Below are 16,416 nucleotides of genomic sequence, written 5' to 3'. Positions count from 1 at the left end.
AAATGCCAGAATACAACTGACTAGTTGCTGGCTAACTCGGAACTAACTCGGAGGTAGCTCGAGGACTGACTCGGAGGTAGCTCCAGGACTGACTGTGAATAGCCTTCGCTGCTCCTTATGTAGCCTCGATCGGACAATTGTCGTCTGGCGCCGTGTTGCTAGCCACGCTGTCCGGAGTTGTTGACTGCTGCCTAGCAACCGCGATATCCCTCGGTGACGTCACTGCTGTTGACTCGCTTGCATAGCTTCAAGGTTGCGGGGACTCAGCTAACGTCAGCTCCTCTTGGCTCACTTCGGCTCCGCTCGTGACGTCAGTACGGGGAGAGTTGTGGGGTGATTACTCGCCTATTACGCGAGCGCTACGTTACCGCTACGTGCAGCTGGGGAGGTAAGGGTCAACATGTCACAATATATTAAAAATGTGGATTTTAATTTGAGAGCACATGTTTCTATGTCTTTGTCAAGACAGTGCTCCTCTATATTAATATTAGTGAAATTTATGTTTTTTTTTTAATAAATATACTCGCTCCTCCTCCTTCCATTGACTGCCTACAGTATTTGACGCCTAATCTGTAGTTTTCTGTGTGGGTGTGTTCTAATTCTAGTCTTTTCATCTGGTGTTCAGTGAAGCACAATATGTGTGGAATAGCTTAATACAGGGAGCTTATTAGTTCGTTCCTTTTGTTTTTCTAGGCCTTGTATATTCTGATTGAATATTTTTAATATCTTATGTTTTGTCGATTTTATTGTACTATTGGTTCTGTTTATGATTCAGGTTGCTTGATTCAGTTTACTGTTTTGTAGGTTAGCTTTTTTTGTTATAGCTAGTTTGCTGAGGGCAGTTTGTCTGGCTATCATTAATTATTAGATCCCTCTCTTTGACAGACGTATTGACCATAAAATCATCTTTCCTTGTTATTGGATATTTTCTGTATCTGGCAGACATCTGGGCTTAGGTTCCTTTTTGCTCTAATTCGTCACTTTTCCTGTCTAATGTGTTCTCAACTGGGCTCAGATCCATGGAGTCTTCTTTCCATTTCAAGTTGATGGGCGGGTGGCCTTTGTCTCGTAAGGATGGATTTTATGTTTTGTAATATAGTTTAGGATATGAATTCTTTTTTTCAAGTCTATTCATCTGTAGTTTGTGTTGGGTAAAGTACTCTCTGCTTAAGTTTGTCTCCATTACTTTTGTATAGCCACACATTCCTGATAGTTCTAGGCATAATAACAGAGTTAAGAAACTTGCCATGAGACTTAATATACAACTGCTGGTAATGTTGATTGAAAGAATGTTGTTGTTATATATGTGCAGGTGCATAATGTGCAGTGAAGGTACCCATTCCACCTTAAAGAAGGTACATCCCACTTCCTAGCAGCTCTCATCGCTGTTAGTGATAAAGTGTGTTACAATTGTGTGGTGCCCTTGTCTTGAAAATAAAAAATATTTCATTCTCAGGTACTGGAAATAACAGGTTTGAAATATGGTTGGACATTATTCATGTAGAGACTAAGTAGTAGAATGCTCCTTCATTAAGCTGGGTGTTGTGAAATCTGAATTTCTTACAGCAATGAGTATGGAGAATACTAACCTATGATTTTCTACTTATACATGCATTTATTTAGTTTGCAGCTGTGTATTACTGTTCATAGAGGAAATATTTCTTTTATTTCAGGTCTATGGGGATAAAGATGCAGATGGTTTCTACTGGGGTGAATGCAGAGGTAGGAGGGGTTTTGTTCCACATAACATGGTGGTAGAAGTACAGGATACTCTAAAGGAAGGAGGTCGTGGTGGGCCAAGAGATCGTTGGGGAGACATATATGCCAACATGCCAGTCAAAAAGATGATTGCTCTCTACGATTACGACCCACAAGAGCTTTCACCAAATGTTGATGCCGAGGTAAGCATCTCATTATAATCTTATAATTCTTTAGGTTTTTAACGTTGTTACTATCTGTTAGCCCATTCAAATATGTTAATGAACCTTCAGGTTTCAAATAGGTCAGCAAAATTCTGTATCCATTGAACAACTGTTGGGATCTCAGTAAGGACACTTCCTCATTGAGTGAGTGAGGGATTGAGTTAGTTAGTTAGTTAGTTAGTTAGTTGGCCTGTTTCCTTTACTTTCTGTANAACTGTTGGGATCTCAGTAAGGACACTTCCTCATTGAGTGAGTGAGTGATTGAGTTAGTTAGTTGGCCTGTTTCCTTTACTTTCTGTATGTTGTTGTGTAGATGACAAAGCTAATTCATGTTAATATATCCCCCAAATCAACTTTACATTAACAATATAAATAAAATGAAACTTTGCATTTAATTGCTGTGAGTGAGTAACAAGTAAATAAATTATGTCAAGACTCCATGTTCACATGCCTACAAATGAAGGAATCCCAAATTTGTGCAGAATGATGAATCCATTTCCCAATTTTTTGTTCTAAAAATTGTGTAAGGAAGCAAGGGAAAAAGAGATGTATAAATATTGTCACATGTTAAGTGACTAGAGATGGGGTTTGGATTCATAACTGTATTTATTGGACTCTTGAAACACTAACTACAATTAATTATAATGTCATCACTAATTCACACTCTCTACAATTCACTATGGCATTCAGTGAAGCATCTTAGTATGCTTTGTCTCCAGCAATTGATGCTTGGTAACAGCTCCCAACTCTCTACATTCCTCAGCTTCCATATTCACGTCCTTACAGGCTGCCGACAGTTTCATAGTTCCTCACGGTTGCAACTCCTGGCCACTGACTTCTATCTACACCTGGCCTCCACTGGCTACTGCTCACTATTTCTGGCTAGTGTTGACTGAAAACTGCCTCTCGGGAAGTAACCAAGCCAAAGGCAGTGATTGAATAAATGTGTTAAATGCACAACATGTCTTCTTGGAAGATGCCAAAGACATTCATTTGGAATGCAATCAAAACCACAGGCGTTTATAATTTCAAGGATTGTATTTCTTTTGAGACATCACAGGGTTGGAAATTAGTGGGGATATCTTCATCGATGGTAGCCAGCAGGCTTGAGCCTCCATGTGTCATATATGGCCACAGTCACACAAATCAAGCACACTGAACTGGTTTTCTAAGCAGTCTGTGATTATGTTGGCTTTATCAGTTGGATGAAATTGCAGATGTTTCCAAATTGGTTGACCTTGTCTCTGACCAGACCCAACTAAGAACCCAGTTTCCAGTGCTTCCTCTGCTGTTGTGTGCGTAACAGTTGCTGCAGTCACATGCTTCTTATCAGCCACTGTATAGACACGAATCTCTGTTAACTCGTGTCATCGTGTTTTTACCATGCTGTAACCTAGCAACAGGTCTCTTCTGTGATTGAACTATTCCAGCTTTCAGTGGACATGCTCCAATATAATCAGTGTAAAATTTGAACACCTCGAGATTTTTTCCTCCCTTACATTTTCCCGTTTACTTCCATTGCCATTGACTTTCCCTTTCCTTTCCTTTCCTCAAATTTTCACACCCTCTTTCTCATGTTCAATTATTTTATTAACTTTTATATCTATTTCGTTTTCAAATAAATTTCATCTCTCGCAGCAGTCGTGGTAGAAGGAATTTGATGTGTATTGAAGGAGGGCACAAGAAGAGTATTGAGACATGTTTACTATCATGTCATCTATCGGCCCCCCCCCCTTCACCTTTCCTTTTAATTCTATCAAAGTGCATTATGAAACATTTTTCAGTTCTGATAATAATTCTTATACATTTAAGTGCAAAAATATGAGTCCCCTGAATTTCACTACACATAGATCTTATTATATGAAGCTTATCAAGGTCAAGTACCCTATTAGCATGAATTGATTTTATTTTCTACATACTTCCAGTTCTGGTAATGACTTATTCTCATAGAAGAACATCAGAAGAGTCTTCCTTACTACTGTGTTGTGAATATCTTGAGTTGTCTGGATCTCACTGCAGGTGGAGTTGTCATTCCAGACGGGCAATGTCATCTATGTTTATGGTGATATGGATGACGATGGTTTCTACATGGGTGAATTGGATGGGGTTCGGGGGTTGGTTCCTTCCAACTTCTTGACTGAAGCGCCTCCTGATTATAGTAATGGAGGCGGAGGACCCAGACAGGGTCGACCACCTCCACAAGACCGTAGTGGAAGAGGCGGGGGACACGGTCCCGGGACTAGAGGTCCCCCTCCTCCTCCAAGGGATGGAGTGCGCATGGACCCCAGAGACAGAAGGAAAGGTAAGTTTGTCTTCATGTCATGATACACAGATTACAGTTCACAGCAGTTATCAGTTACTGCAGCCTCCTTGGAAATAAAAAAATGACTCTTTATTTTGTCTTGTTTCTGTAATCGTTGAATTCAAATAAACTTACTCTCTTTAAGATTACTGAAATGCAAAGGAACATACAACAAATGTAGTGGAATTGCCTTTAATGATTATAGTTTTAACATCGCGGTAATAGTTAAAAATTGCTTTATAAAAACCTAAACTTCATAAAAATTTGAATATAATATCACATTTCCTGCATTAAAGATTTATGTCGTTAGTCCCTCATTTCGCTCATAAAACGTTTGATTTCATGCATTAAGTAATTAACTTATTTAGTATTTTTAAAATGTACAGATCCATCGAACAGGTAACTGAGACATTTGATTATTATTTCCGTTGTTATATGCTTGACAATGCGTCTGAGTGAGAGCTTGATGAAAATAACACAAACTGTAACCCTTACAGAATCATATTTATAGCATCTCTCTACTTCATATTCACAAAATAATATCATTACACTTTAAGAGACAGCATCTCTTTCATGCAAGAATAAAGTCTGATACATCACAAAATTTATGCAGTTCAACATATTTTCAGAGTGGCTGTAGTCTAAGAGAAGTGTAGTGTTATGTTTATGACACTCAAGTCAACAACAGTTTACTGGGGAATTTCCTATTCAAAATAAAACAAGAGTGGAAAGATGTATCCCAATTTGGAGGCCACAGACTTTCATTTTGCATTCGTTTAATGCATAAATAGAAACGTGTACAAGTGACAGTTCTTACTTGACATTACAGCATCTACATAGGTATCAAAAATATCATCTCAGCCTAAAATGATTGATGCAATTTATGTTGCACTCTTTCTTCTTGTTATTCATTATAGATCAAAGACGTAATTCATCATTTCCAGAAAAGCATCAAAGTGTGATTCCACTATGTAATCTAAATTACATGTCACTAATGAAAGGATAAAATTTTGATTCTACTGTATAACTTACATTACACATCATTCCTAAATTCTTTTGAGAAAAATATGCTAATATAATGTGCCTTTCATTTCCAAGGAATTTACTTAAGGATTCATTCTTAGACTTTTTAAAGATAATAACCACTGTAACTTTCATGGGGCTTCAAGCTTTTCATGTACTAAATTTGTATCTGATTTTGTATTTTGCACAGAATAAAGAGATAGTCTTCCGGCTTTGACAGTTAACGTTATAAAATTGCATTAAAGTTGCCAACTTTCATATTTTCTCTCACTTTTTTCATTGTCTTACAAAATTTCAGTATTATCATAAAGTGCCTTGCCATGTCTAAGAATGTATCCAGCTTTCTCGCATTAAATATTTTGATGCCATGCCCACTTATATACATGAAAGAGTACTTTGTTTTTTTTCCCCTGAAAAGCTCAGGTGTTCAAAGTATTTTGTCTTATATATTAATTAAGTTCTAAATATAACATAAATATATATAATAGAGACAGTGTTATATGTATACATAACACTGTACATGTAAAGCAGAACAACTAATGCAGCTTTCTTGCTATGTCACTTTCTTGTAACATTCCTTAACTTCAGGATTAAGATAAACAACTTGTGTATTAAGGGCAATAGCAAGCCTATATTTTCACCAGTTCTTTCGTTTCTAAGTTGGTTAACCCAAAGAAGGCACAGACACTTCCAAAACCTCAGTTTGATGAAAATGCCTTATCTGTTGATAAAGGAGGTTATTACACCAACAAAATAAGTCACTTCAAATACCTCTGATAACATGTTCATCTTGGTTCTTCAGGTAAGTTGTTTTATTAGTAGCAAAATCTGTCCAAATACTTTAATTTTTTTAGAGTTTTAACATTTACTTTGACAATATATGATCCATGGATTATAAAGAAGCAATGAGAATATAAAGCTTGTTTGTGCCCTCTATAAACTTCAAAATTAAGGTGTAAACTAACCACGTTAATTCTTCTTCTCTTGTGGAGAGAGTGCTTAAGTAAATTTGTCTCTGTTATAACTAACTCTTAATTACAGAGACAATGCCAGTGTAGGAAAGTTGCATTGACCCTGGGCATGGCATTATGACAACCATTTCTCCAGGGTAATATTTTATTTGATTGTACTTAAGACTTTTAAACCCTGTTGTAAATATTATTGTTTCACTTCCTCCACTTTTTTCAACTTGTGAAAATCCCGGGGCACCAGCTTCTAGAATCTTTGGTGTATTCCCCATAATTCACATAATTAATTCCAATCACAACTGTAGATGTAGACTCCACATCAGTGTTACACAGCACAGTTTTATTTTGGGATTAATATAATTTCAGTACCACGTTTATTAGCTTTTCTGTTATTTTGTTTTTGCTGTCAATGTGGCATAATGTAATTTTGTCCCCTGATCTATACCTCTCCATACTAATTACTTTTTATTGGCCAGCTCTGTCTGATTGCAAATTGTCCCATAAGCCTCACCATATTAAAGAGTATCTTGATGTGCTTTTTTCATCCTTCATATAAATGTGTGTATGAATGTTTGAATGAATGTAATTTCTATACTCTGTGAAAGGTTTGTCACAAATTGCTTAAAATACTGCGATAAAGGCTTATGCAGAAAATGTAAATAATCCTACAATTTAATTTTGATGGCCTCTGAACTCTTCATCAGCATTACCAATTGAATAAGAATGCACTTCTACTGCAGAATAATGTTTCTTTTTAATGCAGTGCATTTGAAGTCTTCTATGAATATTCGTTTATTAGGTTGCTTTCTAATTACATATTTTCATGTTTTGTAGATAACAATAATTTACATGCATAGTATTAACATCAGTGTTACTAAGCAAGTTGACTTGAGCAGTGTTGCTTCTGATGTCTCTTTGTAAAATACCTTGTTTGAACCTTATCCAGGACACCAGCTAGGCTGACTGAGGGTTTTCATAGTTTTCCTCAGTCTCTCTAGGGAGATGGTTGGATAGTACTTCAAATTAGATAAAGATTCTTCTAAATAAGATCTAAAAGTTTGTGACGATGGTGCATTAATACAAATATTATGTTTTTAGATATTATCCATCATTGTGTCTTTATCTAAAAACAGTCCTGTTTATTTTTCGAAATGCAACATTTTGGAGACTGGATTCTGTCTCCATCTCAGGTAAAACCTATTCAGTTGGGCCCAGTTGATAGTGCTATCTCCAGTCCAGAGATAAGGACCAGCTCTATCATTTGAACTCAACTGAGTAGGTTTTATCTGAAGATGGAGACAGAATCCAGACTCTGAAATGTTGTGTTTTGAAAAATAAATAGGACGATTTTTATATAAAGACAAGACGATTGATAATGCCCCAAAACATAATATTTGTACTTAAGATTCTTCTACTTACATCCTATCTAATTAATTATTTGTTAATCAGGCTACCATCTGATGCTGTATAGCCCATGCATCTGTTAGCATTGTTAAATACACCATAAATAAATAAACATCAGTTTTGCTCCCAAATCTGAAAACCTACATCACTTCATGTTTGTGTAGAACCATTAATCAAATCTCTTTAATTGTTTTTATATTACATTTTGTTACGGAATGTTTTGATTTTGGAAGACAGTACTCCCTTTCAGAAACTCAGTGCAGCATTTCAAACAACTGTATGACAAACCCTTCAGCACAGTGTGCAGTGAGATGGAGAAAAGAGGAGGAACAGAGAAATTGTGTCCTTCTACATGTTATCCAAGTCTGTTCGTAACACATTCATCACAACCCATTAATTACATTTATATCCATTTTTGCTCCTATGGTCAGTTGTAACTTCAGTCAGACAGGTTGCTTCTATCAGTAACATATCTATGACAGAATGTCATTCCAACAAACTGTGTGGTCATCCAACTTCTCCTATTGTTAATAAACTTAATATGAACATCTGCTGTAATCATGATTTTGTGGAGGATAATATTTGCCTGTACCATTGATAGTTTCATTCTTGAGCATGAACTTTATATTGTGTACTAGTGCCATATCAACAGAATCTGACTTAGGATTATTGTTCATTTCTCAAATGGAATTGAGACTGTGGAAGACTGTGAGATTGCAAAATATCATTTGGTCATTTTCATGTAACAGACTTGTAGGACGCTGTCTATTATTAGGTTTACTGGGTACTGAAGTATAATTAATCTAGTTTTATTCAAAATAAATATGATTGTTAAAATTATGTTATTTATAGCCATTCAGGTATATTTCATGTGTTTGTGTGAAACCATGGAAGGACTATCTGAAGCAGGTTCAGGTGATAGAATCCTTGAAATTTATTCTTATACACTACAAAGATCCTCTCCATTAAAGCACTCTTTAAAATGTAATCAAATTTATAGAAATGAGGGTACATTTATGTCTAAATGTTCCTAAGTGATGAATGTAATTTCATAAGGTAAATCACATATGGGAAACTTTTGTATTGACACAGTTTCAGCAGAATAGTGTCTTGAATTTCACTGATCCTGCAACATGGAAACAAACTTTCTGTTATATTTTTCTTGAACATAGCTGTAGTTTTATGTATTATTGTTGATTTTTTATTCTGCTATTATATCTATTTATAAAAATGCCAGTAAGATTATAGTAATTATCAAAAACTGTCACTTATGTCGACTTCATTCAAAATTTTATCCAGCACTTACTTCTCAGTGTTACTCCCAAATGTGGAAAACTTATTGGGGTCATTGATTATCGCCAATGCAGAGACTTTCCTCACAAACTAATAATCACTGAGGTAATCAAGATAATAATAATACAATCTTAGAGAAGTGAGGTATGACCATGTGGACTTGATTCTTCTGGACAAAGGTAGGAACCATTGTTGCATTCAGGTTTTAACCTCAAGTCCCATAAAAAGCATGAAATACCTTGACCTGCTGAGTGACTACTAAATTCTCAAGAATGGGAGTCCTTCATCATTACTTAATTATTTTTCTTTCAATGTGAAATTTAAAGCTATAAAGTGAAATAAAGCTATCCCTGTAACAGACCGCAAAGGCCCATAGGGATGTGAGACATTGAGGCTCCCACAATTTGCCTAGATAATCAGCCCACAGATGGCAGTAAGGTTGTTAGCCTTACACACCAGCAGCAAGGCAGTCAGCTAAAAACAAGGACCCAAGGGGTCGGGGAATCCTTGCAAGAATTTTCCAAGGTCGCCAAACAGCTCACCTACCGCGCCAACCCCCACTACCTGAGGACCACATAAGGAGATAGACAGGCAAAGCATCGCAGATGGGTAGAAGACCCCACTGTGAAGATCCAGCTGCTGCTAGGAGGAGAGAAAACGATGAACGAGGCTCTTAGGCAGGCCCTTGAACTACAGGCCGTGCTCCTAGCCGCCAAGACATTCCGGGGGATCCAATCGTCCCCCCCCCCCAAATGGCGAAGAAATACAAGGCAATTGGCTGCCTGAAGCTGTGAAAAGCCAGGCCACTTCCAGGATAACTGCCTCTATAGAAGGGAGGTAGAAAATGGCAAAGGGATGGTCACCCATCAGGAAATGAGTGGGGCTGGCAGAAAAGGGGCAGACTCCCCACATGCATTAACTGTCATTAAGGAAAAGGCCAACCCTAGCCTGGTCACACAGGGGTGGGTCGGTGACAAGCTATGCCTCATGTATAGCCAGGCCAAGCATCATCGTCTGATGGTCTGAAAGGTGGCCGAAACAACGTTACACGCTGCAGACGGTATCTGGGGAAGCTGTCTCAATCTTGAATGAAGTTTTCCTGACACAGGCCCTAGGTCGGTGTCCACTCAATATTTTGGTATTCGTCGCCAATATCACAAATGTGTTCACCTTGGTGTTGGTCATACTACACGCATATGATGCATGTGTGGACCTAGGTTGTGAAGCGCTGTGTCTAGCGGAGGAAGAGGTGTCACTATGGATCCTTGGGGCGGGTCCTGGTGTTCCAGCCAGGTAGTGGCCAAAGATCAGCTGTTACATGCACAGTGAGAGAGAGTAGTTCTGGCTAGTTTGGAGAGCCCCCTCAGAGTGGAAAACGGCCTGGTAGAACTGAATCCAGAGACCCATCCACCCGAAGAACTCTACATAGCTAGGACCCTGGGGAAACTGAAGGATTTGGAGAAACCTGCCACAGTGCCACTTTTTTACCACAAATCCCACATGACCTGACCCAGGTTTGAACCCGGGCTGCCACGGTGGGAAGCCAGCAACAAAGCTTGAGCTACCACATGGCCTTATTCTTGCTTACCCACAGCCAAGACAGAGGTTTGTCATTGACACAGCCACAAATAATGTTGGAACTGGGGGAGTGCTCTCCCAAGTACAGGACAGAAAGGAGCAAGTAATAGCTTACTTGTCATGCTGTTTCTTAACTCTTAGGGTAATAACAATTATGATGGAAATATTAATAAAAATTAAATAATATCAGTTTTCAGAATTACAGGAGGCATACAATCAGAATATTCTATGAGAAAATAAAATATTCCCTTGTGAAGTCATCACTTTGGAACATACTGAATTTTAGGCATGAACAATGAGTATCTTGGGTTGAGCGTGTAACACTCCTGCTTCATATAAAACAGGCCTTGGTTTCAAGTCTCAGCCATGAGATGACTACCCTGACAGCTTTTTTTTTTATTTTCCTCAGCCCCTTCAAGTGAATGCAGGGACAGACAGTACCAATATGTTGTCTATCATTTGCAAACTTGTATATAAGTGTTTCAAATTATGTACATATTAATATTTATAGCTGCATGTTTCCCCTTAAATGTACACATGTTGTGACTTGATGACCTTTATGGTCAAAACATGGAGCTGGCAATATTTAGGTACTGTATGTAATATGTAATAATTATATACAAGTTAGTGTATAAGGCATCAAATTTATAAATATAGATAGAAGGATAGTGGTAAGAACACAACATAATGCTCAGTTTCAATAATAGGCCAGTATCTCAAATCTGGCCACATCTGTTTCTTTCCACATTCTTTCCTATTAATTATTCACAAAAAGTCCTACTACTCTTTGCTGTATAATCTGAGCTACTGACAGCATTATTTAATAAACCTTATTTGTTTATTAATGTAAATGGCTCAAGGTAAAGGCATGTTTGAAAGACATCAAGTAGTACGTTTATCCATCTTAAAATTCAGTAACAACTACAGTACTGACAAATTACTGGGTAATATATATCACAGTCAGCCACAGAAGGATTGTACTGGACAGTCTGTGTAGAAGTTGCAGCCGATGACAGCTAATCAACCACAGACACATCATGGCCAGTGGTATCAGATACCTATAGGTATTAATCCAACTTTCAGTTCAGGCTTACTGAAATCTGCCTTACTAATGTCAGTATTACAGCTGTTTATCCATGACTGAAAGTCTTACCAAGGCCTTCTCATCATATTAATTTTGAAATTAGGCTTTTAACACCAAAGCTTACCTATTTTCTAAAATTGAGTTTCTGTTGGAATTTAGATGTGTATCAGTATATTTGATACAACAGTCTGTTATTTAACTTCTGTTGCATTCATGGAAATTGCACATACCATCAGTGCTAGAATGAGGCCATGTGTTTGTATATTTATTTACAAATTATCTCATACCATGAAACCAAACTATTATTCCAGTTTGAATAAAGGTGTATGTAATATCCTTCCATGTTGCATGCCTGACTGACTTACTGCCATGTTCTAATAATTTCTGTTCTCAGATGAGGGTTATGAACACTGCCCATAGCAACAACAAAATACAGCTTTTTCATCATACTGGAGTGTAAAAGTGTTTGTTGTGGATGTTTTCTGGATCAGATTATGTATAATAATTTGAAAGTACACTACATATTCATAATTACATTTATATTTTTGTCACAGAGGGACAGGCCTACTTAAGCATAAAAATTAATAACTAGAACACAAAATAGACACACTTAGTAAAATACAGTGTAGTCAAAATATAGCATCTGCTGGAAGGAATTTTGATATTAATAAGAAAGAGACCCAGATATGCCACTTTCTACTAACACTTGTCAAAAAAGAAATAAGGCAGGAGTCCCTTTCTAATTAAGCATGGATTTCATGGGTGACTTCAGAGTTCACATTGTGTTCGCACTGATCCTATTTTGTGTTTATTTACTATTACAAATGGCTACTCTTCCCTTTTTTTTATGGCTGATTTCCTTGTTATATCATCCATTATAGTCTGGATAAACTGTAATAACATAATCAGATCTAACCTGACCTAAACCAAAAGTGATATTGTCACATATGATGTGCCCATTTTGTCATTGATTTGAAATGAAACTGAAAACCTGAAAATTCTGGGCTGCAAAATACACTCAACTCTCAATTGTCTGGGGGTGGATTAACCAGTTTGCGGCTTAACTGGGGCGTTTTTGAGGCTTATATGTTGTTTAATATTCATTCACTTTTGTTTCACATGGTGAATTGTAACACTATTTTCGCCATAGTGTGAACTGAGCTCAGCATTTTTGGTCCCGTTATACTAACACAATGTTCTAGGGTAGGGGTGAAAGAATGCAAGGATTTGTGGAAAGTTTCAAGGACAGATACACCGCCCCAATTAGTCTGTTTGTATCGATCTTCAAGTGTGTTAGCAAAATGTCAGGGTGTAAAAGGAAGCATGTTGTGTTAAGTATTCAACAGTAACTCGTGTGAGCTGGGCTTCAAAATGTTAAGCAGTGACGAAATCATAAGTTAAGTGGGGGTGCAGTCAGAAGAGCAGGAAGGAAGTGAGAATGAGGAAGAGGTGGACAGTGCTGCTAGTAAGAAAGTATCACATGGTGCTGCTCTTAATCATTTGGAATCCATACTAGACTATCTTGAGAGTGAAGAGAAGAGTTTATTAAGTGACAAGCTAATATTATGTAGGCTTCATACGGATATCCGTAAAAAGGAAAATGCCGCGAAAAAGCAAATGACAATATTAAATTTTTTAAGTGTTAAGTGTGAATATTTGTAAAAAGTGTTGGATGTTGTTGAACACTGTGATTGAAATAACTAATTCATACTTCAGTGTAATGTAAAAAAAGTATTAAATAGGCCAGGAGATGACATAAAAATGAGGTTGAATAAATTTAAATACCGGTAGACCTATAGGTTCAGATTTTACCAGTAGTTAACTATAATGGCTTTTATAGATTCATAATTGAAAAAACACTCTAATCTATAGAATAAAAGAGAAGTATGTGAAAGAATAAGTCCAGATACTTCAAGTCATTTGACTGCCATTGTATAGTGGCTAGCATTTTGACTTTGCAATCCAGAGGTCCTGGGTTCAGATCTGAGCTCAGACTGGCAGCTTTGTTGTTGATTCTTTCAGTTGTACCACAACAATGAAAATGTTGGGATCACCATCTGTTTTCTTTCCATTCTATCGTCCATCATCTAGTCATTTGCTGCTATTTAAACTAAATTATTAATTAGTCTGAAAAAGGCACTATTTATTAGTTTTTTCATGTCTTTCTCATGATCCTTACATGGAAATAAAATAGAGGAGTGGTCTATCATAATATTTACTATTTTTGATCCATTAAATAATATGATGAATTGAAGTGAGCAGCAAATGAAGGCATGTTTTGAATGGCAATTACTTAAAGCATTTTAATGTAAAGGAGAGGGAGAAAGGAAGAGGAGATGACGAGCATACCGGTTGGCCAAGAAGAGTCATAACTGAACTCAAGAACCAAGAAGCTGTAGCGTTTCTGTTTGCCAACTGCTTCCAAACGGCAGATGAAATGGCAGCTGCAGGGATTAGCCATGGTGCTTCCCACAAAATTCTGTCTGATGACCTGAATATGTCTCGTTTTACCCAGCACAGTGTTCCACATGTCCTAACACAAAACCAATGTGATGATCACATGAACATGTGTGATGACCTGATCAATAGTGCTGACATGATGGGACTTCTCAACAGGATCATAGCAGGAGATGAAATATGGTGTTTTCTGTACAATCCACAACTGAAGCGACAATTGGCCATCTGGAAAACGCCATTTGCCAAAGAAGAAGAAACCGTGACAGGACGGGTAAAAATGCAAGATAATGCTTGAACTGTTTTTTGAATAATCTGAAATTGTTCACATGGACTTATCCCAGAAGGAGAGACTGTAAACAAGCACTGCTACAAGGAGATCCTTTGCCATCTATACATTTCAGTTCATAATAAGTTTACTGAGCTTTGGCACAGGAAGAACTGGCTGTTGCTATACAACAATGCCCCTGCACACTACTCTGTGCTTGTCCGAGAGGAGCTGGCAAAACAACAGGTCACCGTTTTGTCATTTCACACCCTCCATACCTACCTAATCTTGCACCATGCAGTTTCTTTATCATTCCCCATTTGAAAGAAAAGCTATGTGGGTGTCGATTTCAGTCAGCCAAGGAAATTGTCACTGCCACCAGGGAAGCCATATGGAACCTTCCTGCAAATATCTTTCAGCACTATTTCCAGCAACTATACCAACATTGACTGACTTGCATAGTGGCCAATGGTGACTATTTTGAAGGAGGGTGTGGATATGTGTAAGTGTATATGAGCATCTTTTAGTATGGTGTGACGAAACCACAGCCCATGAAATTATTGACTGTAGTAGTATAATATTTTATTTTCCTATTGATTATAATGATATGATACATAAGAGCCTAGATAAATAGAATTCTCTATCTCTTCTGTTAGGTAAAGTTAAAATTGTCCATGACTTAATTAAGCACCATGCCATGACGATGTATGAGGGAGTGGAGTGTAGCTCTAGCTTGGCATTAGATGGAACTGAGTAGTCAGGTTCATGCCCTGGCTGTCTGATCCTATCTAAAAGCCCCAAGTATCCATTGGAGAGGAGGCTGGGCAAGTTCCAGTGCCAGTCTGGATGTTGTGGAGAAGAGATTAATCTCTGCCTCTGCAGAGAAACGAATCACAACATCCCAGTCATACAGCCTGTAAACTGTCATTAAACTTGACTTATCTGTCCAGGCTTCTGCCCTTTTTATGTATTGGTAGTAATTATGATATTGAATCTGAGATTTTATTTATTGTTAAAACGCTGAGTTTCATTCCAATCATTGGTGAATGTAATGTTACCCAAATCTGTGACAGTAATCTGTAAGTTGTGCTCAGTATGTGACAGTTCACAGGCAAACAAAAGGATCAGTGCAACTTATATTGTTGTCAGGTCTGAACTAAGGTGCAAATTATCGTTCATCCCTATAAGAATGATCCACAGCTATGTATAGGGTCATCAGAAATTTTCCTGTTCACCCACATCCACCTGCTTTTGTTACACATCAAAGAAAGGTGGAGTACATATACTTTTCCTTTGTTGTTCTGCTCCATGCATTTGGTTCAGACTTATCATTTGTATTATGACTTCTGAAAACTGTTCCTTTGTCTGTGGTATGGTGTACTTTAAGTAATTATTGTCCTGAAGATTTCTTAAGGTTGGACAATATGAGACATCATATATGCATCTCATATGCAGGCCATGCACATAATGTCAACTTACATATGCAAAATTATATGGAGAAGCTGTATATTGAACCCTCATATTAGAACATGGTAGTTAGGTTACATGACTGAATTATGTTGGGCTGAGCTGATGAGCTGGTGGATGTATTCTCCGCTCTGTCTCTCTTTCTCCTCTAAATGTCTCTATCTGTCTCTTTCTCTCTGTCTCTCTCTGTCAGTCTGTCTGTGTGTCTCTCTCTTTGTTGCTAGATCATCTACCTACACAGACACAGTTAGACTATAGGGCCGATCACAACACTAGCCTTCAGGTAAGTACTTCAGTACAAATGAACTTGACATTTTTATTCCCCATTTCTCCTGTATTTCTGCATGGCTTTGCATTTGACTGATCGTTCAACACAAACATAAGTGTACACTCACACTTACTAGTGTTCATCCTAATATCTCACATACTTTGAATGCTGAAAATAATTTATATGGCAAAATCTTAAAACATAACCATATATCATAAACATTTGTTCCAAGGATTTAAAGGGACTGCTTCGTCTTATAAATAACATTTTATGACACAGACTTCTTGAATTTGCCTCCTGTTATAATTGAGAAACATAAACCCTCATGTCTTGACCACTGGACTGGTTGTCCTAATTTCTAATTCCTTCTTCAAAAATGTTTGAC

General features: G+C 37.4%; 1 protein-coding gene across 1 annotated transcript in view; it reads left to right on the top strand.

Annotated features, from left to right (window-relative positions):
* Positions 1–16,179, top strand: part of LOC111871261 (RIMS-binding protein 2) — a 103,179-nt gene extending 87,000 nt beyond the window's left edge. Inside the window, exons 22-24 of the mRNA XM_033754175.1 lie at positions 1,674–1,901; positions 3,942–4,224; positions 15,988–16,179. Coding sequence (XP_033610066.1) covers positions 1,674–1,901; positions 3,942–4,224; positions 15,988–16,127 — 651 coding nt within the window. The 3' untranslated portion in view covers positions 16,128–16,179. The remainder of the gene's footprint in view (positions 1–1,673; positions 1,902–3,941; positions 4,225–15,987) is intronic.
* Positions 16,180–16,416: the final 237 nt, after the last annotated feature.

Source organism: Cryptotermes secundus, unplaced genomic scaffold, assembly GCF_002891405.2.
Source record: "Cryptotermes secundus unplaced genomic scaffold, Csec_1.0 scaffold699, whole genome shotgun sequence".
NCBI classification, from domain to species: Eukaryota; Metazoa; Arthropoda; class Insecta; order Blattodea; family Kalotermitidae; genus Cryptotermes; species Cryptotermes secundus.
This window is presented reverse-complemented; position numbering and strand designations above follow the sequence as displayed.